Raw genomic sequence first — 24980 nt, 5'->3', positions numbered from 1 at the left:
CAGAACTTAATAGAAAACTATTGTTCGCTTCAGTAAAAAAAAAACTATTGTTCAAAAGAAATAATTTTTATTAATAAAAGAAATTGCAAATTACAAAACTGGCATTTACTACTTTGTATTTATATTTCTTTGAATCGGGCTTTGATTTAACATTACTAAATAACTCTATTCAATAAAGTTAACAAAAATATATGATCGGACAGTCGTAAAGAAGCTATTTACTCTATTTTTTTAATATATATTTTCGTCACCATCATCTTAAAAGAAAGGCCTTGAGAAAAATCAAATGCGTCTTTCTCTCTTCATTTTTTTTTTTAATTTTTTTCAGAGCTGATATTCAATTAAAACAAAGAAGTGTAAAATATTACATCCCCAATGGGGCAGATTCGATTGAGACTTCAAATAATAATCCTAGTATTATAATAGCCCAGAGTTTTATATCAACGAAACCAGTTGTCCATGTAAGTATCCCATTGGATAGAATCACGAAGAGGCCCATCAAAACCCAATCAAGTAGAGGAAAAGTCAATTCTGGAAAATACATGCAGACTTTGGTTTTGTCGAAGATCCGAGAGATGGAGTGCACGAAAGAAATCATCTGTTAAATTGGCAAACCAGGAAGCATCAGGAGGTAAAGTACCAAACTTGCATCAACTAAGAGGAGATATTAGGATTAAAATCCCGAAAACCTGAGATTTTATTCTTGATAGTAGAGTCTATCAATCGCAAGACATGAGAGAATTTAGAACAAAGTCTCGAAATATTCCTCGATTAGATCGGAGACTGGTTATCTGGTGAGAATAAATCACTGGAAAACAGACTCTAGCTGATTATCAAGCAAATCTACAACAACATTTGTTTCATAATCAAGCAGCTATCAACACAGAATAATCTGTTGCCGACAATAAAAAAAAGACTGTACAAATCTACGGAATGATTTAGAAGGAAAAAGTGATGATCTTAACTGAATTGAACTCACTTATTTATAGGAGATGTATGGAATGAGTCTTGGATGAATGGGTCGGTGATATTAATGAAAACATTAATTGTATTTAATAAATCTAACAGAGAACAGTAACACCGCAGTTTTTTTTTAGCGGGAGGAAGAAGAAACATGTCATAACCTAAGTCAAATAATGTTTTCGTACGAACCAACTTTAAAAATAATATTCTTGCTGTATGGTTCATCGTAAGTCAAACTTCTTGGTTTTTTAGCAAGCCCAAATTAAATTTATCCCATTAATTGAAACGCAATACTTTGGAGTTGACGGACACGTGAAACACTCGACTTAATGACGTGGCGCTGAGGTGTTTTCACAGGAGAGAGACCAACATTTTTATATATATATATAGATTTTATGATTTTTTATCTATATTAATAAATTGTATTATACACCGAAAACCCATTCATTTATTCACCAATAATCTATCTTCGACTTATGAGCTTGTCCGTAGTATAAACCATCTTTTTTTAATATATTTCTCTATTCATTGCAATTGTCCGTAGTATAAACCATCTTTGATTTTAAAAGGCTTAGAACGATTTAAAACAATTTATAATATTTTTGTGATTATTGTAAAATATCAACAACCGCCGATAACCGTAAAATCTAGTTAAACTTGTTGTTAAATGTTACATATCTCTACAATCATGGGAGAATTAATTCGATAGTCAATTTTTATGTTTTTTTATTTTTGTGTATACTAACATAAACCTATATTTTGTGTATATTAACTAACTTTTTTTGTCCTATGCATCTTACTCCTTACAAAAATCTTATATATAATAGAGATCATTCTCTCTTGTAGAACAAAGAAAAATGCAAATTCAATTATATATCTTTATATTCTTTTCTTAAATCTAACAAAACTAATTTAGCTTCTCTAAACACATTGACCAAAAAACATATCTTAAAACGGTCACTCAAAAATCTTAATTAATATGCATGGCTTGAAACCACTAAAGTAAGGATGAATTGTAGAGTAATGGGTTCTATATGTCGTTCCCCTTGTCCACGTTGTTTCCCTGATCATGTATAATAATCTATATTAATTTACAGTACATGAAAGTGACACAACAGAACAATCATAAGACTCACACTATCAACGAAATCAGGGAGTGGTGCACGATCACGTCAGTTAAGGATCCGTATGATGGTGTAAGTCTGATGACTTGCCGTGGAGCTGTCAGCCTAGTTGTTAAATCAAGATCGCTTGGGTAGAACTTACACGGGGAGGACGACTCTTGAGAGCTATAATGTAACTTACCAACATATGACCAGCTTCATTTGCTTTGAGGTTGTGAAGTTTCGTCATCACCCCATCAAAACAAACGAAAACGCTCTCAGCAGTATCATCAGCTATGCCCAACTCCACTCGATATCTAGAAACCAATAATCAATTTTCTAAAGGACAGGCTGTAACATGGTTGTGGACACATACTGGAACGAACATGAATAATATAGTACTATGCGTTACATACCGGAGGGCACCAACAGCATTTGTATTGTTGCAGTGCACACATGTGAATGCTGAGTCTGTGCGTTGCCGTTTTTTGTGCACTTAAGAGCAAACAACATAACACCACCCTTTGTCCATCCTGATGCCAGTAACTTTCCTAGAACACATGAAGTCAATGTCCTACATGTTGGAATACAGAACCATATCAATGGTATCAACCATGTAATAAAAAAAAATCCTAAGGCTAAAGATAGTACTTGAGATGGAGCAGTTATGACAAACTCATTAAGCTCGGATATTGTCAGATTCTCAACCTTGGCAGATGCTTTCAGAAGTGGAGCTGCTGACTGAAGCACAGTGTCTGTGGAGACCAACCTGCGTTGTTTAACAATATCTTGGATACATCAGTATACGAATGATTACATATACAATCACCATGCTACTTACTTGTAAAAGAGGGACCTCTCCTACAATAGTATTTTTATCGAAATAAATGTGTGTTCCTGAGGTTGCATTAAGGAACAAACGGCCTGCATGATAAAGTTTGACAAAAGTATCAACAAATACTGGACTCGTATTCCAATCAGATTAGAGATTCTCTAAATTTAAATAATAACCAAATACCTCAAACTATTTTAGGATTAAGCTCGTCGCAACAACAACTCTTGGTTCACCTCGCATGGATTCCAGCTTGCGGTGAAACGAAACAGCATGGGAGTCAAACAAACTCAAAGTCACACACACATCAATACATAACTGATACGAATGTGATTGGTACGGTAGTTGCAGTAAAGATGGTGCATGAGATATGTTTCATTTAAAGAGGCTCAAAAAAATTATTAATTACTTACTTTTCCAGTTTGATGGTCGCCATCAAGTGATTATTGTCTGCCGGAGGGTCACTGACAGAACTCTTAACAGCCGTGATCTCCCCAAAGATATCTATGAATGAATGAAAACGTAAATTAGTTGACGGTTAGTATGATGACAAACGTAAGAGGATTACCCTTGCTTGAAACGTTTATGGAAATCGCAATAATCATTAAAAGGATCATTAATGCTCAATGCAAATTCTTATAGAAAATGGAAAATAAATTTCAAGACTACCGAAAATTCTAAAAAGGAAATCTTCAAGACCACCGGAAAATTCTAAAACGGAACTCACATTTGTATCAAGCAAAAGCATATCGACGGACATGAGCTCATCACCCCGCCTCCCAGAAACGCAACAGCCTGACCTCATCCATGGAAGAACGGACTCCTGACAGACTTCAAATCGAAAAGGAAAACACCAGCGTTAGCCATTTTTCAGTAAATAGGTAAAGAATGAATGATTTGTTCTAATCGATTGATAGGATGACTCACAGTGTAGGGATGCTTAACTTTTTATACTCGAACATCCACAGCCTCCGAAGAGAAAAGGCGTCATTGAAGATACATCGTGTACGATAGATTTAAGAAGGTATTTAAGAGGATTGAATCCGTAACCGATTCATCTCTGGATTGTATGGAAGAAGATGAACAAATCGAGAAAAAACCTAGAATAGGTACGGCGGAGAAAAGAGATTGTTGAAACAAAAAAGAAACGCAGCGTTTTGTACAATATTGACATAGATATTGGACCAGGCTTAATAAAGCCATACGCTAAGAACAAAATGGGAAGGTATAAGCCCAAACCGATTTCGAAAATAAAGTGATACGCTGAGTTTTGTTCGGCGGACACGTGGCGGCACGAGATGACACTAATTGATGACGTGGCGGCACCAGGAGAGAGACAAACAATACTTTATATATATAGATTACTAAGGGTTCGTCCGCGCGAAGCGCAGAATATGCTCATGTGTGATATGTTTGTATTACTATATTTTTCATTGCAATTGTGCTATGCTAGGATCTCGAAGAGAAGTATATAAATCGGTTGTGCGTCATAGATGATCAACCCGTAGTTTACATTATGCTAAAACTTAGTGGTCTTATAGTAAATGTTTTTTTCTGGACACTTAAGAGTTAATTTATATGTTTGTAATCTGACTTGTACTATTTATATGATCAACCTATGTCTGATCTTACTTTTTTTATTTTGTTATTTTTATTATAGATTATGTATATCTTAATATTAAAAAGAATGGATTCCAATTTCGTGGTTATACGTTTTTTCTTTAATTCAATGAATTTATTTACCAATGAACGAAAAATATACATACAACTATTGTGGTCTAAATACTTCAAATTACAATTATAATTATATATGTAATTCATAAACTAAAAATTACAATTAAATATGTTGCTAATATTTTTTGTGTACTTTGCAAGTTGTAAAAATACGACCACTTCTGCTTTTTTTTCTTTTTTAGGATGTTTGTTTTCTATATGATGTGTAATTCACTTATGACTACTTTTTCTTTTATAAAAATATTTGATATGTTTTTTTCTAAAATATAAGAAATATGTATCGTAAACATGTGTTTATTTTGCCCAATTTTTAAAGATGTTAATATTTTTGATATGCTTTTCTAAGTACTCTTAGTTATTTGTGACTGTGCCTGATGTTTATCTGTGGATTTTTGTGATGTTTATTGGTGGGTTTTCAATGTGTTTGTATTTATGTGTACAAAACTATATGTTGTTAGTTCATTTTGAAATATATATATATATATTTCTTTATTATGGGTTCGAATATTCATATTTCAGTGCACACCTGCCCGTTGGTAACAATTGGTTCTTAAAATATTAGGCTGTCATATGTATCACTTCGCATATGATATAAATAGTGAAAGTGGTTGCCTAAATTATTATTTTTGAGCTGGAATGGATATTAAGGTGGACATCTTTTTGAATTTTCATTTGTGTTTTATGCAGTTTCAATTGTATTGTCTTCTGAATTTATGTTCATACTTCATGTTTTTTATTTCTTGTAACAAAAATTTATGGAATTCATTTGTTCTAGGAGAAAATAAAACAATCTTCAGCAACACCACAACATACTAAAAACACACAACAATACAGAATGATCATAAGATGATTAAAAAAATTCTGACAACAAAACAGAAGAAAAAAGCAGATAATGTAAAAACAAAAACGCATGGTTTGATAGATATTCTCTCTCACGCTGTCTCCATGTTCCTTCCCTGCCCTAGTACCCGTGGCTTGCATTCCAAGAAAAGCTTATCCACCATTTTATCGTCTTGCTCCTCATCATCTCCTCCAACACCTCAACCTCTGCCTTCATCACCACATATTCCTCCCCTTTACATTCTCTTTCAGCCACTCCTTCATCCCCATATTTTCAGGTTCGAGGCTAATCTCACCGTTCACCGTTTCAATCTTGTACATCCCAAACTTCAGATTCCTTGTTGGGTAATTGTTAACAAACCATCCTGTTCCAATACTTCCTTTTCCACTACCCACATCGATAAATACTTTCCTTTAGTAGCTCCCAATGTTCAGGAAAACAAAAAATCAAAAAAAGTAGACTGGGATTTCAAAAGTGTTACCGTTTAGAGATTATGCTCTCTCTCTTTCTCTCTCTTGAGCTCTGATTTAGTCCTCTGATAATTATACGAGTAATAAAATTGTTTTAAAGATATAACATTTCAATCTTAAGACCTAGGAGATGCGAAGAAGGATGTACCAGCGGTGATAAAAGAATTGATCGGAGCCGCTGCCGCAGTGTAAACCGAAGAAAGGTCAACTCATGCGGTATTAATATTTCTCGCGGTCACGGTGGTTGTAGTGGCGACTGAAGAGGCTGAGTACAAGTGGTTAAGATGGTGTTGAGAGGATTCTACGGCTATGGCGGCAGGGCTTGAGCTGTAGCGGTGATCATCTGATGGACCTTGGTCGTAGAGAATGCCTTTGAACACGTAACCTCCGATGTTCACAGCCGTTTGATATGCATACTCTTTGTCTTCATCGTCGATTGAGCTGACTCTCGTACACCGGAAAACGGTGGGTAATATCTCCGGTGGTAGGTGACTACTCTCAAGCCCTAAATTCAATAAAAATGAAAATTATTATAAAGCCAGACATAACACATATTTTAATATAAAGTTCATATAATCGAATAAAACCAAATCCTTGTAAAGCTAATTACCGTAGAGATTGGTAATAGCGTTAGAGATGGCAGGACAAACTCCTTCAGCAGAACCTGACATATCTTCACCAAGCATTAGCTTCGCCATCCTCTCTTTCAGTTACTCAACTTCTGCACACAGACATATCAAAAATGTCAAAAAAAAAAATTGTAACAGAGAAATTGATTTTTAACAAACCTGAAGTTTCTATTCAGATCCGTTGTTTCAATAGATTGATAGGATGGTTTAGAGAGTAGGGATGCTAACATTTTTATACTCGATGTTTCGCCGCCTTCCAAGAACAAAGTTTGCATTGAAGGTAGATCGAGATCTATAACTGGACTTCTGCCACCAGAGGTTTAAGATGATTTAAATCAGGGCTCAAGAACAAAGTTTGCATTGAAAGATGATTTAAGACGGAATTTAATAGGATGAATCTATAACTGGTGGATTTCGGGATCTATAGGAAGAAGATGAGGCAACTGAATCGAAACTCTAGGAGGTGACCCAATATCGCGACGACGGAGAAAAAAACGGGTTGACAAAACAACGCGTGTGGAGCATATTGACTGACTCTTTATCAAATGGGCTTCACCAAATATGCACAAAAAGCCCAAACGAATTAGAATAAACGAAATGCAAAGTTTAAAGAATGAACACGTGTCAAAGCTGTTAGGAGACGAATTTCCTAACTGGAATCCTACGTGGACAGCCTAGGAGGGAGTTAAACACTCCTTTATATATATAGATATATATATGGGCTCATCTAATATTTTATTTTCAGTTTTTTACATAGGAAATGGTTTTTTTGGTCCAGTTAACATTTCACGTATAAAATACACATGAAAAAAGAATAGAAGTGAGGGCCATTCAAATATTTCGAAAGACTATGTCTAAGCCCGGCTCTGTACAGTACTAGAGTAAGTGTGATTCAAAAATGGTTGTTAAAGAAAGCAAATGATGTGTAAACTCATATACGGCCCAAGCCCACTAAACAATAGCGTAAGTCATTGTATGAGCTCATTTGAAGATTTCTGGACATGACTACTGTGTGTGTTGTATAGATAAGCGAATCTTCCACGTCGATCAAATGTGTCACGAGACATTTGAGAAGAAATAAAAATCGAAATAAAAATTGGAATAAATTCATAACACAAGAACCGTGACTGTCTGAATAGTACGAAAAGACGTATAGCTTTGATCTTATTTGTGATTCCTCTGCCCTCCTTTCAGCAACAAAATAAGAAAGATATAAAGTAAAATCGAAATGTTACAAAAAAATAAAATAAAATAAAATAAATAAAGTAAAATCGAAAAGAATACTAAGAAAAGCATTATTATTGGGCTTAAAAATAACAAAAATATCAAGGGACCAAAATTTACAAATTATTATGGATGTGTGAATCGTACATATTTACAAACTGTCATTTTTAACACAAGAACACCCCACGGTAGGAACTAGGGCTGGACACGGATCGGATATCCGGATTTTTAAAGGTATTTGTGATTTGCTTCGTATGTTATGGATATCTAATTTTTCGATTTTCTTTGCTTCGGAAAAATACGGATATCCGGATATCCCATCCGCTTTGATTAATACAAATAATCTTAAAAAATTAATACACATTTATTTTTTAATATATTTTTTTGCAAGATATACAAAATAAAAACTAAAAGAAATAGTAAAACTACATATTTTGTAAATTTTAAACTTAGTTAACAATTATAATAACACAAAACTTAAGAAAAAAGTTATAATTGTTTTATAAATTTTTTCTCTTCTTTTTTTATGTAATACTTTTATATAAATAATAATGTGAATAGAATTTGTCAAATCATATTTTATAATAATAATTATATAAACTTATACATTTAAAACATTAAGTATAATCAAGATGTATATATATTTATATATTTCCGGATCGCTTCCCAAAATTTTGATATTTGTGATTTGCTTCGATTTTAACAGATATTGATTTTTAATATTTGCTTTGCTTCGAAAGTTTACGGATATCCAGAAATTTCAAATCGAAACGAATAACGAATCGAATCAAATTTAACGGATAAAATGTCGGATAAAATGTCTAGCCTATTGGAAGATGAAGCAAAGAAGAAATTATTAGTCTTCCCATGTCTGTCTAGTGTCTACACATAAAACAGAGCTTCAATCATAAAAAAAATTGACACACTTTTTCTTCTTTGCATAACATGTCACATCATCTACATGAGGTAAACTTACTGCAAAGACACCGTATTTGGTGTTTATGTGTTAAATTTTATTTTTCATCACACCAAATTCTATATCAAAATAATATTTTAATTTTAAACTTTTAGTTTTTGGTAATTTAATACATTTATTTTTATCATTGATTAATTATATTTATCACATTTAGTTTTTATATTTTTGTTTATTAGACTTTGGTAATTTTATTTTCTGTTTATTAATTTATATATGTTATTTTAAGTTAATCATTCTATTTATTTATTTATTTTATTTAAAATATTAGTCGAAAGTAAAATTTTATACATTTAAAATGAACAGAATTTTTACTTTGTTACAACTCATTTAGTTTTATTACTAATTAAAAAATTTAAATATAATAATAATTTAAAGTTTTAGTAAAGTGAAAATACAAATAAAATACATAATATTATGATATATTCATTTTAACTATAAGGTAAAACTAATCTATCTATAATTAAATAAAATTAATAAAATATATTATTTTAATATTTGGTGTGACGAATAATGTTACACCAGTGTATCAAATTTGCTCGAATAGTATCACTTTTGGTATCTAGTTGAAAATAAAATTACACCAAATTTGGTGTTTAGTGTCTCGTTGGAGATGCCTTTAATAATAATCATAAATGAATTATAAAATAAAAATAAATAAAATGATGACAATATAAAAATTAGAATAATTCTAAAAAATTATATCCGAAATGAATATTCAAATATTCAATTTAGAACAAAAAAATCAAGAATTTCAAATCAGATATCATTTAAATTTCAAAAAAGTTTTTTCGGTCAAATTTAAATTTTTTTAAAGTTTTATCAACAATTTTCTTGTGTTGGTGGGGATCTAATATTTTCCAAATCCTTATGTAAGGAATTCTAAAAAAATATCTTTCGGTAAAGGTGTGAATTGGAAAGGATTGGTCGCCAAAATATTAACTTGGAGACGAAATCTTAATGTGCCTCAAAATTTTGTTTCAAATTGTTTACTTTAAAATTGATTAAATAATAATTTCATCTTATCCAAAAGAATGATAATTTTCTATAGAAACTAAAGAAATCATTTCGAATTAATTGTTGTTCAATAAAATGTTTATTAATTGCATTTTTATTTTATGCGATTGATAAATACCAGATAATTGAGTTTAAATTAAATAAAATAATTAAAAGAATAAAATAAAATAAATAAATAAAATATAAAGAAATTAAAGCCATGATAATATTTTTCTTCAAAACTACTCCCTCCGGTTTTTAATATAAGTCGTTTTAGAATTGTGCACATAGATTAAAAAAATTATTAATTTTTTATATTTTCTAAACAAAAATATCATTAATTATTTACCTAACTACAAATCAACCAATAATAAAATAAAAGATATATTATCATTGGTCATATAACATTAAGTGTTAATAAATTTTACATAGAAAACCGAAAACGTCATATAATTTGTAATATAAAATTTCTCTAAAACGACTTATATTAAAAAAACGAAAAAAAGTATGAAGGAACAAAAAGTTTAAAATATAAAAAAATGAAAAATAATTGAATCTACCTTTATTTTAAAAATTAAACTAAATCGAGAATTAGTTTTTTCAATTGATATTTTATCTATTAATAATGTACATTCAAGTAGAGATTTAAATGGTCATGAATACAAATTCTGCTGGGAGAGATCTACTCTTCTAGATAAAAGTGATTTAAATGATCTAGAGAATATATGAGTTTTTGAACCAGGAACCTCTTTTTTTTGTGCAACAACCAAGAACCTCTACGCATTCGAAAAAAATACAATCACACTCTTTGTTTTCGACGGCAACATTTAGGAATCAGAGGATCTAAAATTGTTTTCTTCTTTTTACAGCTGCCTAGTATTTTTAAATTTTTACTAACAAGTAACAAATTAAATTTGGGTTTCATGTGATACATGTCCATGTTTAAAAGGTAATATAGTACACTATGAATTAAAGTCCACGCACTTATTACTCTCCTTTCTCTCTCTCTCTTGTCGAGGATGCAGACAGAATTCAATTGTTAGAACTACCAGGGGCTTTGAGCTGTACACATATTTTTTGTTTTATTTCTTAGGGTTATTGTAGCTGTGAATTTTGCATTTTGGATTGATCATTGTTTTTTAAGTTTTTTATTGTTATAGGGTTAAAGTTGTGATGATGTACTGTGTATGCACTTCTCCACTCAGGAAGGACTAAACTGTATTAGTAATGTGATTGATATAGTTCGTGTTGTTACTTGCTGTGTCACTGAGATTTATTGTTTGTTTATCTTTTTAATTTGTTATTTGTACTGTTGAAATTACATAAATTATATTAAGGTTGTTGAGAATACTTTTTGTTTCTGGATATTTTTTTCACCAGTTTAGTTGTGTAAGTTGTGTGTATTAAGTAATAATTTTTTTAATTCTTATTATGTTTTTTTACTTTTAAACTTGTTGTTTTTACCGGACCTTTAAAACAAATATATGAAGACTTGTAAAAATAACTATAAAATGAGTGACAATTAATATTTGGGTCTTAATGGGTTTTAAACGAATATATGTATTTCTCATAAGAAGATAATAGCGTTGGCATGTTGACATTGAGCATATAAGTTATTTTTATAAGACAAGAGGAGTGAGCAGGTGGAGATGTTGCCGCCTTTGTGTGTGTTGGGATTGTCTCTTGTATCTACTGGTGTGGCTGTGTTTGTTTCTCTTTAATTTGATGGGTAATATGTAAACAAAAATCATTATTAGTTGTATTTATCAGAGTTTGTAACTTACTCTGCTTTTTTGTTTAGGTAATTTCACTGATCTGGGTTGTCATCTTCGTCTTCTTCGTAAGCATCTGTGAAAGTAAGTTTGTAAATTGTTAAATATTTGGCCGTGTAGTTTATATTTGTTTAGCTGGCTCAATGTATGTGTCGTTGAGTTTTAGTTGAGTTGATTGTTTTGGTATATTTGTTTTGAAGTTTATTTGTAAGATTAGACAAAAGAGAGGTGATCAGTAATGATTCGTCTTTTTTGGGATTCTAGTTTTTGGTGTTTTGATTGTTTGGATTATTGTGGTTTCTTTTAAACAGTAAAATAAATATTTGTATAAAATTAGATTGATAAGTAAGGGAGATAAATAGACGACCACAAATCTTGGGTATGAAATATTTTTGATTATTGATGTTAGAACAATATAGACAGTAATATAAAGGGAGTTATGTGTTGATTGTTTCTTACGGATCAATGAGGAGACGGATAACGACTCGAGTTGTTTCTTTGGTGAGGCCAGAGCCCTGGACATAACGGATTTGCCCAACCACATCTGTGAGTTTAAATATCAGTTATGATATCAAAACATAATATAAACCCATATGCAATATGATAATATACCTGGAAGTTCTAGGTTTGTGTTCGCAATCACTTGGAGATTGTCAAACAGTCTAATCTTGACTGAAGATTGATTTCAGGAACACCCGTGATGACTTCATCAATAATGGTTAGTGAGATGAAACGAATGAGGAATGAATGATCAGTTATCTTGTACAATGGAACCAGCTTTCAAAGATGGCATGTAATGATTAGCACGTCCGACGGGAGTAAACCCATGAATCACGGAATCTGCAAATAATATTATTCAATAAAGAATCAGAAAATAAATTAAAACAATTATGTTAAATAAGTGTTATAGATCGAAGATTAACTTACTTTTTCATCAAGGAAGAGAACCGTGATTCCCACAAACTCCATGTCTTTCTTGAAGTTCAGGGAATCTCAGAAGCGAGGAAGCCATAGGCTATGCTCTGACTACTACGACCAAGAGGGAGAGATTCGAAGGTTGAGTGACGGATGCCGAGACGCCGGTTTGACGAATTGGAGAGGCAGAGAGAAATATTTTCTAGAAGTTGGTTAAATCTAAGAGGAATCAATGAGTTTTGTGGAAATGCAGATTGAGTTCATCAAATATGAGAATCATATATATAGGGTTTATATAGGGGCTACAAATCAGGAACATTTTTGATCAAACGATTTAAGATGTGGACATGAAGAGTTCACCGGTGAAAAAATAGATTACGAACAGACATATGGTGCAACTCTGTAACTCAGACTTGTTTAAGACAGTGAAGAAAATAACTCAAACTCATGTTAAACGACAACAGTTTACAATATGAGAAAACTATAATTGTTGCAAGTTTGAGTTTTTTTTTTCATATAACGTGATGAATCTCATTTAAAAATGAAACTCATAACGCACTTGTAGGCCTGACCCTCAGAGGAAGCCGAAGAAGCAAGAACTTCCGACCTTCATAAATATATATTAGGTTCGACCATCAATGTACAAAGTATCATTTAGCTTAGTGGTATAAATGTTGGTGTTTATATCTCAATAATCCGGGTTTGAGCCATAGACTTGACATTTTTTCACACTTTTTAAAAGTGAGGTCCACAAAACTCGGACGTGACACACTGAGGAGTGAGCAAAAACTCATCTATTATAATATAGATTTACTAGTAACAATGTAACATATAGTTCCACAGAGAAAAATGAAACCTGGAAAAATTATAATAACGACATAGTGGAAAATAGGGTTATGGACCAGCGACGCGGAAGACAGTCCCACGATGATAAAATCACTATACTCGTTAGAAAGATTGTCCATAATTGGCATGTTATAAGTGGTAACTGTTTTCATTTTTCAAGTATTAACAAAAAATTGCCCTTCAGATAATCGATTATTAAAGCAAAAAAACAGAAAAATTATGTGATCAATAATCAAAGCACATGTCCTCTTCTAACAACAATTATTTCGTCTTTACAGTCGTCAATCTCAATCAAACAATTATCATTTACTTTTGTGACCTAAGATAGTATTCAAATTTCCATTATTAACCAGGATACTATAGCAGGCCAACCACCAGAAAATAATAGAGATTCTACTATATCTAATATGAGGATACTTTCAATTAGAGTGGAGACAAGTTATTACAAGCTTTTAAACGAAATTTAGCCTTTTATTTATGTTGTAAATTTTTTTTATGAGTTTTCTTTTCTAAAAATTTCATTTATTTTTAAGTTATAGTAGAGTATTATATCATGATAAATTCATTTTAAAAGTTTTGTGAATGATGATGTCTAATGATTCTCTAGCAAAGGAACACTGAATATACGTTTCTCTGTGTAAATCATAATATATCAATAACGTATTTTAGGAAAAATGTTCAATCTACCGAATTTAATTTAATCAATATTTTGAAAATCAGACTGTACCGGCCAGTCACCATGAATTGGAAAATCATCCGATTTGGTTCTCTCTTGAAACCAGGTCTAGAAATAACCCTTACAAACCGTAAAATAGCTTTCTCAAAAAAAAAAAAAACCGTAAAATAACTGGTTCAAACCGGAGAATTACCAAACCCGATTTAGTTGATTGTTTCTATCTATATTGAGGAATTGATTCAAAAGCTTTTCCAGTTCGGTTCTATAAACATTGACATTTACCATATATGGGTACTTGTGTATTTATATGAACTAGGGCTGAACCGGATAGACCCATGACCCATATGACTTTAGTTTATTGTCCGGTTATAAAAACATTGAATTTAATATATAAAATTAGTTCAAAAATCACGCTATATGATGTTGGAATCCTTAATGCATCGAATTAAAGTTTCAACTACACACCTCTATGTCTAGCAAACCTAAAGCAATATTGAATTCGATGGGATAGTTTCATTGGAATGGCATGCATGAAACTCCAAATGTGCATGTAGATGTAGGGCTCACGATAAGCATGCCTAAGAGAGAGAGGTAATCGACTTTAAAAAAGAGAGGTTAACAGTCAAAACTCAGAAACATTGACCATACATGTCACTCATAGTACTGATGAGTACTTGCCTTTTTCAGAAACCTCTCTCTTCCGTCACACTGAACTAACGGATGCAGAACAAAAAAGAAGAAATACATCAAGGAAAAACGTGTCCAAGAGAGTGAATTTCAAAGGAGGAACAGATCAAGTTGATCATCACTAGTCTCATGATAGAAATCAGATTGGTATAGATCGTACGGCTCGACTAATGAGTGGTCATCAAAAGCATCCACGAAGCCAGTTGTATAGGTAGGAGTGAAGTCACACGTTAAAAACTCATCAAACGACGTCGGACAGATCAGATTCTCATCGATCTCCATGGAACAACCAGTCACTTCCTCATCTTCCTTGCTGCCTATCATCATCTCGTCTTCTTCAACGGCTTGTCTTGGTTTCGACATGATGACGTTCTTGATCCTATCGAGTGCATGTTTTCTCGACGAGATTCCAGCAGCAAGCTTGTTAAGTAGACGTGCAGAGCCTGTGGAGGAAAAAGAGGAAGAAGTAGCAGAGGACGAAGAAGGGGTCGGTGCTGTAGACGACGACGTTGAGGAGGAAGTGGCTTTGGCAACGTTGACGGTAGGCTTATGGGTCATGGGATCGATCCCGCTTCTAACGAGTCTTTTCTTTAGACATGAGTTCCAATGATTTTTAATGTCATTGTCTGTTCGGTTTGGCATTTGCTTTGCTATTGCGGCCCACCTGTTGTAATTATGCATAATCATTACTTTAATAATGTATCTATAATAGTATATTACACAATTCTTGTTTTTAAAAAAAAAAACTAAAAGACAAGGTAGTTTGGTTGGTTTGGATTTAATCACACATTAAATTACCTGTTTCCAAGAAGAGAATGAAATTTGATGATATCTTCTTCCTCCTGAGGAGTGAACTTGCCTCTTTTAATTCCAGGCCTCAAATAATTCAGCCACCTTAATCTACAACTCTTTCCACATCTTTGCAGACCTTTTGTGCATTTATAAGAAAAAATTACATTAAAAAATAATGTGAAATTATTACTTTAATATAGTGGCAAACAGAAATGATACAAAGAAAAAAAAAGGACTGGACCTTATGTGAACATTTTCTCCATCACACAATTTAAAAAAAAAAGGTTTTGATCAGTCAAAATCTATTTCCTTTCCATCAGATAAAAATAGGAGAAAATACAATCACATAAACTTTCTGATGTTGGGTCTAAAGTTAAACAAGAAATATTTTGCAGTAACCATAGCTTTAACACTTTAGAAAACTGAATAAAATAATAAATCGTAATTAAAAAGTAATCAGGAAAATACATGTGTTCATGTATTCTATTATAGATATCATCATATCATAGAAGTGCTGGTCGAAGGTTCTACTACAGTATAATAATTGGATAAATCTCGTTAACAAGATAAAACTCAACCATGATTAATCTGGTATTCTTAGAATGAAGTTCTTAACGGTTTTAACTTTCGCTAAGAAGTTCATCCTAAAAAACCGGGTTAATCATGCTCTAATGGTTTGCAGTTTACACACATGTTTATTTACAATGGTCCAACAATATGCTCCCAAAAACCGGAAAAAACTTTTAGAATCTGTATATATGAATTTTTGTTAGTAAATCTCTTCAGATAATAGAGCTGTACATGATTTAGAAAAATTTAAACCAAAAAAATATAAATAATAGTAATCAAAACAAGATTTTCGGTCCAATAGAAAGTGGAATCTAAAGATCCTAAGTTTGAAAGAGACACAAACACAAGTTGACCGTACACAATGTATGCATAATGCATATATATAGTAATATAGAGTGTAAGTATAGATTTTTACCGGCTCTCTTAGGCAGGGTACGCCAGTCCCCAAGACCATGTTCTTTGATGTAAGCGACGAGCATCCGGTCTTCCTCCGCCGTCCACTCCCCTTTCTTTATCCCGTCATCGTCGAACCATGTCGTCCTCCCCATTTTAACTAGTCAGATCTCGCTGGTAGATTCGAGCCTTTCCCATAAACCAATCAACGTGTAGTCAGTTGATGATGAGCTTGAGAACAAAGCGCATTATTGGTTACTGTAACTATTTATTTTTGTAGATATGGTTTTAGTGTTTTACTAAGAGGACTTCGAATTATTTTCTGTGAGGCTCTTTCACGTTCTCACTTAATATATAAGCAGAATGGTCTTTTCCAGAGTGAGGAATAAAGATGTCTATGTATATATATCGAGTCATTTCCTCTTTTTCTTTTAAGCTTTTGGTCTTTTTAATTTATTTTCAGCCGTTGGATTCCTCTTAAATGTATATCTTGATGCTGATATATCCTCTTCGTTTTTCGTTAATATGTTCTTATAATTAGAACAATTATTCGGTATATGTAAACATGATTCTTCCAAGAGTTTAAATCATACATATAGCGCATTCACATCACACCGAAATGATGAGTTTCAAGAGCATTCCCAATGAAAGTTACACTCTCAAGTGTATTTTTAGACTTGAGAATAAAAATTTTCCATTGAGAATGCTCTTAGAGCACCATTAGTAATGTGGTATCTCCACAAAGTAGCTAATCAATTTAATATTTATATTATTTTTTGTGTAATTTAAATTAAAGATAAAAAAGATAAAAAATCATATATCATTAGCCATCTAAGAGCATCTTTATTCATGGTCTTTAGGGAGGGTTTTTAACAAAAAAATTGGATGTAGATCCCACAAAACAACAAGAAACGTTATCAAAAGTCACGAAATAAAGGACACCTCTTGAACTGTTCACAGGTCGACTGACACATGACGACCCACGATTGGTTCGATTTTTAATTTTTTTCTTTTTTAAATTAGGAAAAAAAAAATTAAGAACTCAAATGGGGTTTTAGGAATAAAAATGCTCTAAGGTTTTGAGTACTTCACTATCTTTTTCACGTTTTTTTTATGAAGAAGCGTTTTCTTTTCTTCTTTTTACTATCTCTTTCTATCTTTTTCGATTTTAAATAATTTAATTGTGGAGAATTGCGGAAAGAAGCCCAACCTGTGGATGTTCTAACTTCCTAATTTTTTTTTTCAATCTACAGTTGTATATGACAAAGGATTCCATAGAAATTATAAAAATTTCTTGTTTAAAAGACTTTTAGAGAGATATATTTTTCTTTTTATCAGAACTTCAGAAACATAGTCTGTAAATAATTTGATTACTTATTTTGAGCAAAACTGTCTTTTTTTTTGTTACTCGTCCTCCTCCAACTATTTAACAGCTTGCATCTTTGATGACTTGACTCACTATACATTCTAATATAAATATTGCTTCGGATGATAACACAGTTTACACCCGGTGTAATTTAGTGTACTCACTCAAAAAGCTGTGTGCCAAGTGTAGTTTATTCTCTTTAAAACATATAGTTTGGTGTGAACGATTCACTTAGCTCTAAACAGTAAACACTAATTTGACACTGTAGCACCTCAATTCTCTTTGCATTAGAGCATGTTTATCAGTTTGTCTCTTAGCCTAGGTTGCTTAAATTTTTTTTTTTTTTTATTTTTTTTTTTTATTTTTTTTTGCCGATAAAAATAAAATAAAAAAAAAGAATCAATCGCGGACCGTCATGTGTCGTGGGGTCCAAAAAACAGTCTAAGCAACGGACCGAAAACGTCCCTAACGTCTTTTGTGTCTTCTGTGGGGTTCACAAATTTTCAATTAATGTTTTGGTTATGAAAACAAGGGTAAGCAACCCCTATAAACATGCTATTATGTACGTGTGGAAGAGAGAGAGAGGAAATGTAATAACCTGGAAACATAATAGTTGATTTTGATTAGAAGAAATTATTGTTCTAAGCTTTTGAGCATTTGTAATTATTATGAATAGAAAGTTTTACATTCGCTAAGTATTTTAGTATACGAAGAGACAACTTGTTTAAGCAAGTGGTTTGAGTCATATTCAATTTGTTTTGCAAGGAATGTCATTTTAGAATTTTTTATTTTATTTTACAAATGATCATATCATCTTATATTTTTCCAGTGAAAAATAAATCTATAATGTTAACTCATTGATTTTATATTTATTCTCCATTTGGTGTATTTAACTTTTACTTTAAAATTATTTCTATTGGAAACTTTAATAACTATAATCAACTAAGTTCCTATAAAACTTGCAGAAGACAAACAACAAAACATGTATATTTAGTTGTAATGTTCATTTTATATTTAGTTTTGGTGGAGCTCAAAACAGAGCAGCAGAGGTTTACATTGGATAGCATGAGACGAGATCTTTATCCCCAAAAATTTGGGGGATTAGGATTTCGAAATCTTCATGATTTCAATATAGCGCTTCATGCAAAACAATTGTGGAGACTACTAATTCATTATCTTAACTCTTTATTAGCACGTGTTCTAAAAGGGAGATACTATAATCACACTTCTCCATTAGAAGATCGGCGTACATACTCATCATCATATGGATGACGTAGTATTATGTCAGCAAAACCTCTACTCATACTGGGTCTACGGAAAACAATTGGTACGGGACGAGATACGAGGGTTTGGAGTGAGTCTTGGATTCCAGATAAAGTGGCTCGACCACCTAGACATGCTGACCACATTGTATACAAACTACCCCAACTCCTTGTTCAGTCTTTTATTAGGAATGATACCAAGGAGTGGGATACACAACTTTTATGAGAGTTTTTTCACCCAGATGATATTCCTTTGATACTTGGGCTGAAACCCTCTTGCTCTCGGGCTCCAGATGGATATGTTGGGATCCACACAAAATCAAGAGTTTATTCTGTTAAAACCGACTATGACCTACTCTGATCGACCAAGTTGAGTCTTTCACAAGAAGAAGTTATAGAACCAAGTATCACATGCCTACAAAGCCATGTGTGGAAGATAAAGGCCTCGAACAAGATGAAGCATTTTTATGGCAGGCTATCTCGAACTGTGTGGCGACAGCAGAGAGGCTCATGTATAGACACATAGACACCGAAAGGAGTTGTCCTATATGTGCTGGCCCAGTGGAGTCGATTAATCATCTTTTTTTGAATGCCCTCCAGCCCTTCAAGTTTGGGCTTTATCGGACTATCTGTCCCTTCCGGGTTACTTCCCGAGTATATCCACATATCAAAACATGAACTTCCTATTTTGGAAGAGAAAAGAGGTGGCTCCTTTGAGACCACAATTCGATACCTTCTCATGGATCTGTTGGTACATTTGGAAGGTGAGGAACGACAAACTCTTTAATGGGAAAGATGTATCCCCAATCGATATTCTTCAGCACGCGTCTCTTGAGGCAGAATGTTGGAGAAAAGCTAATGAGAAGGAGGAAGCAAATGAGGATCATGACAGTTCCCCTATTACAGAGATTGAGACAGTGCCCCCTTAGATGCCCCGAATCCTTACCTGTTAAATTGATGCATCATGGATCAATAATGGCAGCGTCAGTGGCTTAGGGTGGAGTCTTAAGGATCAAATGGGCTCAGAATACTTTGGATTAAGGGCGTGTCATAGGAGCCTCTCAGCTTTGCATACTGAGATGAAATGTTTACTTTGGGCAGCCTCTTGTATGAGAGACAGAAGGATAACCTCAGTACGGTTTGGAACGGACTGCTCAGACTTAGTGGTTATGACAAAAAAACCCGATGGATTGGCCAACATTCGCGGCAGAGATCGAGGCTTTCCAGAGGCTACAAGAGGACTTTGAGGATGTGAGTCTGTCTCATATTCCCCGGAGTCGGAATGTTTGGACAAATGCGTTACCAAAGGATGCAAGGACCAAATGCTACCTTTTTCCCATATAGATCATATCCGGACAGATGGAGATGCTCTTAGAAAAATCGGCCCGTCTGTTCTCCACTTGATCTAGCTTACATGGATAGACGACAAAAAAATAAAAAAATAAAACTCAATTGAACCAAGTGAACTTGATCAACTCATATTAACCCATGACCCAACATCTTTTTCAGTTGGTTAGGACAATCCCATCGGAGGTATTAGGACAAGGTTCTGCGTATTAAAAATATGAAAAATATTAGAAAATATGGTGTTAAAAAACTATTAGTTTTCTGCAGCGAACCTGAACAAAAAAAAAAGGTTAGATACCCCTTTACACATGTTGATTTGTTAGTAGTTTACATTAACTTTTTGGATTTAACATTTAACTTTAACTAAATTACAGAAATCTATCCTATTATATTATCCCCCTATACATTAAAATAGAAGTCACTTTAGTGAATTCTGCTGACGTGGCAATCACAGAGAGCTTCTCAGGAAAATTCTTATAATTCTATTGGTTGATTTTTTAGAATTTTTTTTTTCTTTTTTTTTATTCACTCGCGTACGAGAAGTGGAAAACGCCGTCTTATTTTTTCGAATTTTCTTCTTTTTTTTTATTCAATCGCGTATCAGATAAGTTTGAAACCGATGAAGACGGTCCGAGCAGATGAGTTTACTTCTTGACACTCTGAAGACTCAATCAGATCAATGGCGGCAAGAAGTGACGAGCAGATGAGTTTCCTTCTCTCCACCATCGATCAGATCGACGAGGTGAAGTTTGTCGATACTCTCGGAATATACAGAGTTTTTGGTTTCTCTGATTGGATTCGATAGTGATTATCGTCAGCTGAGATTGAATTGAGATTTACTCTCGAACCGATTTAATTTGTAAGATAGAAACTACGATCTGCTTATTAACATTTTGATACTTTGTATCTAATTGAGTGATTAACCTGCAGAGAACGAAAGGTTGAAGAAGCTACATACATAATCGTTAAACAACTTCGTTGACCATGTATTATTAACTTTTGAAGTTTTTCTACCTATCTGTTTCTTGCTGTTGAGTTATTGATTCTCTTAAACAGGTTTAACATTCAGCTTGAGCATCGAACTAATTGCCACGTGAAGAGAAGTATTTTCGCGGACTGTCTCCTGATGTGAACCTCTGAAGAAGGAATGTAAGATTCCCTTCTCCTTACTAACTCAATAAGCATTTAGACTGTGATAGATTGGTTTGTGATTCAGGCTGTGGGAAATTGCTGAGATTTTCAAGTTTGGTTTTCGGTTTCATTAGCAAGATTAAAAGCTTCACATTACTTATTTAGTCAGTCTGTTGCAAACCTAATTGCAGGTCCTTTTATATTCTTTGCACTGGTTATAAATAGCCAGGCGCTTGAAGATTCTGTATGTAGCTTCGGTTCCCACATTTTCACTAGCTGAGATGAAGCTGAGAATGAGGTAATATTTGGGTCATATCTTCTTAATTAGCTTTAATTATCTTAGGAGAGAAAATATGTCTTTAGCCTATTTAGAAAAGCCCAAAATTATTGTCGATTTAGTTAAGCCCATATATATAACTAGGGGGATAATAATTAGATATTTAGTTTAGACTTGCGCAAAATTGTTAACTAATACAAATATTAATAACTTTCCTTATTATTCACACGGTAAACTTGCGCCGGTTGATATCATATTTAATGGCAATGGTGCGAGCCTCCAAAAACATTGTTTCTTATGTTAGAGAATTAAAACACCGTAAAGATACGTCGCGTATTGAAGTTAGGATCGTTCGGTTGTGGAGAAACTATAACAAAGAATCAGGAAACACCATTGAAATGGTTTTTGTTGATAAAGAAGTAAGTATAAATCACACAAATGCATTTTTTTGAGGCATGATTTATTATTCATTTCGAGATATATACTTATTATGTGTTTATAAAACTCTTATCATTTATAGAGTATTGGCGCATAACTTTTATATGAACAATCAGGGGACAAGAATTCATGCTTCAGTTGGTGAACAACTCATCAAAAAATTCGATGACAAGCTACGCGAGTGATGATAGGAATTTCAAGGCTCCTAATCAAATGTTGTAGAATAAAAGATGTCAAACCAGTTCTAAGTGATTCTAAAGCAAAGGGAATGCAAGACCTTGCTTAATCTAAGTGCTATCAATTGGTGAGATGATTTTTAAGCTAGAATGATACTAAAATGCAATAAAGGACAAAGCTTTCTTTTTTATAGGATAAAAGAACTCATGGGTTGAAGGAATTGACCTTGGGTGATCAAGTTTCAATCTAAAGATGTTAACTTTCAACCAATCTATCTACCTTAGACCTAGACACCATCCTAAACAAACTCTATCTCTAGATGAATGTTCATTTACTAAGATACTTCAAGCATCAAATCTCTTTGGTTGAATGTTATCTAAATAATCATTAATCTCAAGTCTACTAGTCATCTTAACACCTTTAACAACAAATCTCTTTGGTAAATAATGTTAAAAGCTTAGGAGAGTTGGTTCAGGCATTTCATCAAACGCCTTTCAGGCATGAAATGCCTAGAGCTCAACTTTAGAGAGGCCAACTCTAGAGTTGCATTAAAAGCACTCTACTAGCAAGGAACAAGATGGATCTATACTAAAACACCTTAGATCTAGCTTAATCACCCTTAGTCTCCCTAACCCATGAATCCAAAGATGACTACTCACTACTCTTCATGATGAGCCCAAGAATCAATGATGATTTGGTGCTAATCATGATTAGTGATCCCAGTAATCAAACAATCACAAGAGAAAATGATCAAGATAAAATCTTTCACCTAAAAGTTCTTTGTGATTAGATAGAGAAAACAAGATAAAATCCCAACTTTGGGATTACAAGAGTATTTATATGTCCTTGGAAAACCTAATGGTTTCCATTAAAAAGTCTAAAATGCCCACAAAAAATGTTTAAAATCGACTAAGGGTAAGTCTCGGCTCGGGTAGGAGTCGACGACTACAACCCGCGCGATCCTAACCCGCGTTGGAGCGTCGAGTGGCTGCACTTCATGCACGCGGGTAGCTCGCCCCGCGTCACTTACCCCGCGTTAGGCTGTCGATGATGCTGCTTCTTCATGCGTGCGGGTCACGGATCCCGCGTGCCTTCAACCCGCGTCGTACTCGCTCCTCCAGCTCTATGCGCGCGGGTGAGCGATCCCGCGTGCCTTCAACCCGCGTCGTATCGCCTCTCCAGCTCCGTGCGCACGGGTGAGTGATCCCGCGTGCCTTCAACCCGCGTCGCTTACCCCTCTCCAGCTCCGTGCGCGCGGGTGAGTGATCCCGCGTGCCTTCAACCCGCGTCGTAGTCGCCTGAACTCGAACCAACTTCAATTTCCATCTCCTCTTGGACCACAATGCTTCTAAACACCTCCAATCACTCCAAAGGATGCTCCAATACCTGATTAAGACATATGAATGCAAAATGGATCCTAAAGATGCTAAACTCTTATTCTATATGATCATTATGTACAAAATGGAAGCTTAAAACAATGCAAATATGCAAGATATCAACTCCCCTAAACTTGTTCTTTACTTGTCCTTAAGTGACTTTGCAAGAACTCATAAGGGAAAGAGGTTTGAAGGTGGGAACTCATAGCCAAAAGTAACACTCCCTAGTACTCAACTTAACATCCTAAGGAAACATTGCAAATAGCATGAGCAACTCCCTATTCAGCTCTAGCTTCTCTAGGCCTATCAATACTCCTTATGCCTCTACACAAGTTGCAATACTCATCAACCAACAAGTTCTTTAAACCAGCTCTCACATTGATTCACATACACACACGGTGAATTCTCACAAATGGGCACATGATCTCGATCATTTGGCTAGGTAAGGATGGTGAATGAAGAGAGAAAGGTTTAAATGTCATCATTTCAAGGTGGTTATCACTCAAAAACAAGGAGCTTGATCATTATGCAAAATTTCTCTAAGATTAGAAGCAACTCATGCATACATAGATTCATTCTCATCATACTACCCCTTTTGTTATAATCACAAGTTCTACCCCCTTTTATTATCATCTCAAAATCAAAGCAAACCCCTCACATCACTCACCCAATGAACAACTCTCTTTTTCTTTTGACTCAACTACTAGGGATTTTAATTCACTTTTTATAAACTCTAACTCTTTTTCATTCTCTTCCCCAACTTCTCTATGATTTTTTATTTATTTTTTTATTTTTTATATATTTTTTTTATTAGGGGGAAGGTTCTTTGTTACATAATCAAGAGTTTCACACTTTCTTTTTATCCCTAGAGTTTTCATTTCTATTTAATCTCTTTTGCTCATCTCTCTTATCTTTCTCACTCTCCAAAACCCAAGATATTAACATTTAGAACACATAAACCCCTCTCACCATCCCCAAATGCTAGCTTATTTTGCTAGCAAGAGATGAGAACAAATCTATGTCGCCTCCAATACTCTCAAGATTTTGCACATGACAAGCTATCAAAAGAGGCCTCACTCATGCAATTAAATGTTTGGTTTCAAAGAATGGCTAGGGTTGTAGGGTATGGAGTACCATTTGGGTTAACAAAGATTGGTATATAAAGGAATAAGATAACCCAAATGTGTATG

At 33.6% G+C, this 24980-nt stretch overlaps 1 protein-coding gene and 2 long non-coding RNA genes across 12 annotated transcripts; all 3 read right to left on the bottom strand.

The window, feature by feature from the left end:
• Positions 1-1819: 1819 nt before the first annotated feature.
• On the bottom strand, positions 1820-4044 carry LOC111213517. Of its 9 annotated transcripts, none has more exons than XR_002663349.2 (9): positions 3826-4044; positions 3626-3729; positions 3312-3402; positions 3085-3150; positions 2908-2990; positions 2718-2835; positions 2483-2640; positions 2100-2383; positions 1820-2026 (listed from the first exon to the last, which is right to left on the bottom strand). It is a non-coding gene; the product is annotated as an uncharacterized LOC111213517 (long non-coding RNA). The 9 variants fall into 9 exon arrangements; XR_007325318.1 differs by having other exon boundaries at positions 2775-2835; XR_007325320.1 differs by having other exon boundaries at positions 2718-2854; positions 3085-3402.
• A 1340-nt stretch (positions 4045-5384) lies between these two features.
• On the bottom strand, positions 5385-7110 carry LOC106396756. 2 transcript variants are annotated; one of them, XR_007325316.1, is made up of 4 exons: positions 6801-7110; positions 6554-6664; positions 6092-6448; positions 5385-6008 (listed from the first exon to the last, which is right to left on the bottom strand). It is a non-coding gene; the product is annotated as an uncharacterized LOC106396756 (long non-coding RNA). The 2 variants fall into 2 exon arrangements; XR_007325317.1 differs by having other exon boundaries at positions 6732-7075.
• Positions 7111-14569: 7459 nt separating this feature from the next.
• Positions 14570-16786, bottom strand: LOC106404765 (transcription factor MYB41-like). The gene is made up of 3 exons (XM_048761433.1): positions 16439-16786; positions 15460-15589; positions 14570-15325 (listed from the first exon to the last, which is right to left on the bottom strand). The coding sequence occupies exons 1-3, from the start codon at positions 16569-16571 to the stop codon at positions 14752-14754; spliced, it is 837 nt and encodes a 278-aa protein (XP_048617390.1). The 5' UTR covers positions 16572-16786; the 3' UTR covers positions 14570-14751.
• Positions 16787-24980: the final 8194 nt, after the last annotated feature.

The sequence above is a fragment of the Brassica napus genome, chromosome C6 (assembly GCF_020379485.1).
Source record: "Brassica napus cultivar Da-Ae chromosome C6, Da-Ae, whole genome shotgun sequence".
Taxonomy (NCBI): Eukaryota; Viridiplantae; Streptophyta; class Magnoliopsida; order Brassicales; family Brassicaceae; genus Brassica; species Brassica napus.
Note: the sequence above shows the minus strand (reverse complement) of the source record. Positions and strands in the feature narration are given on the sequence as shown.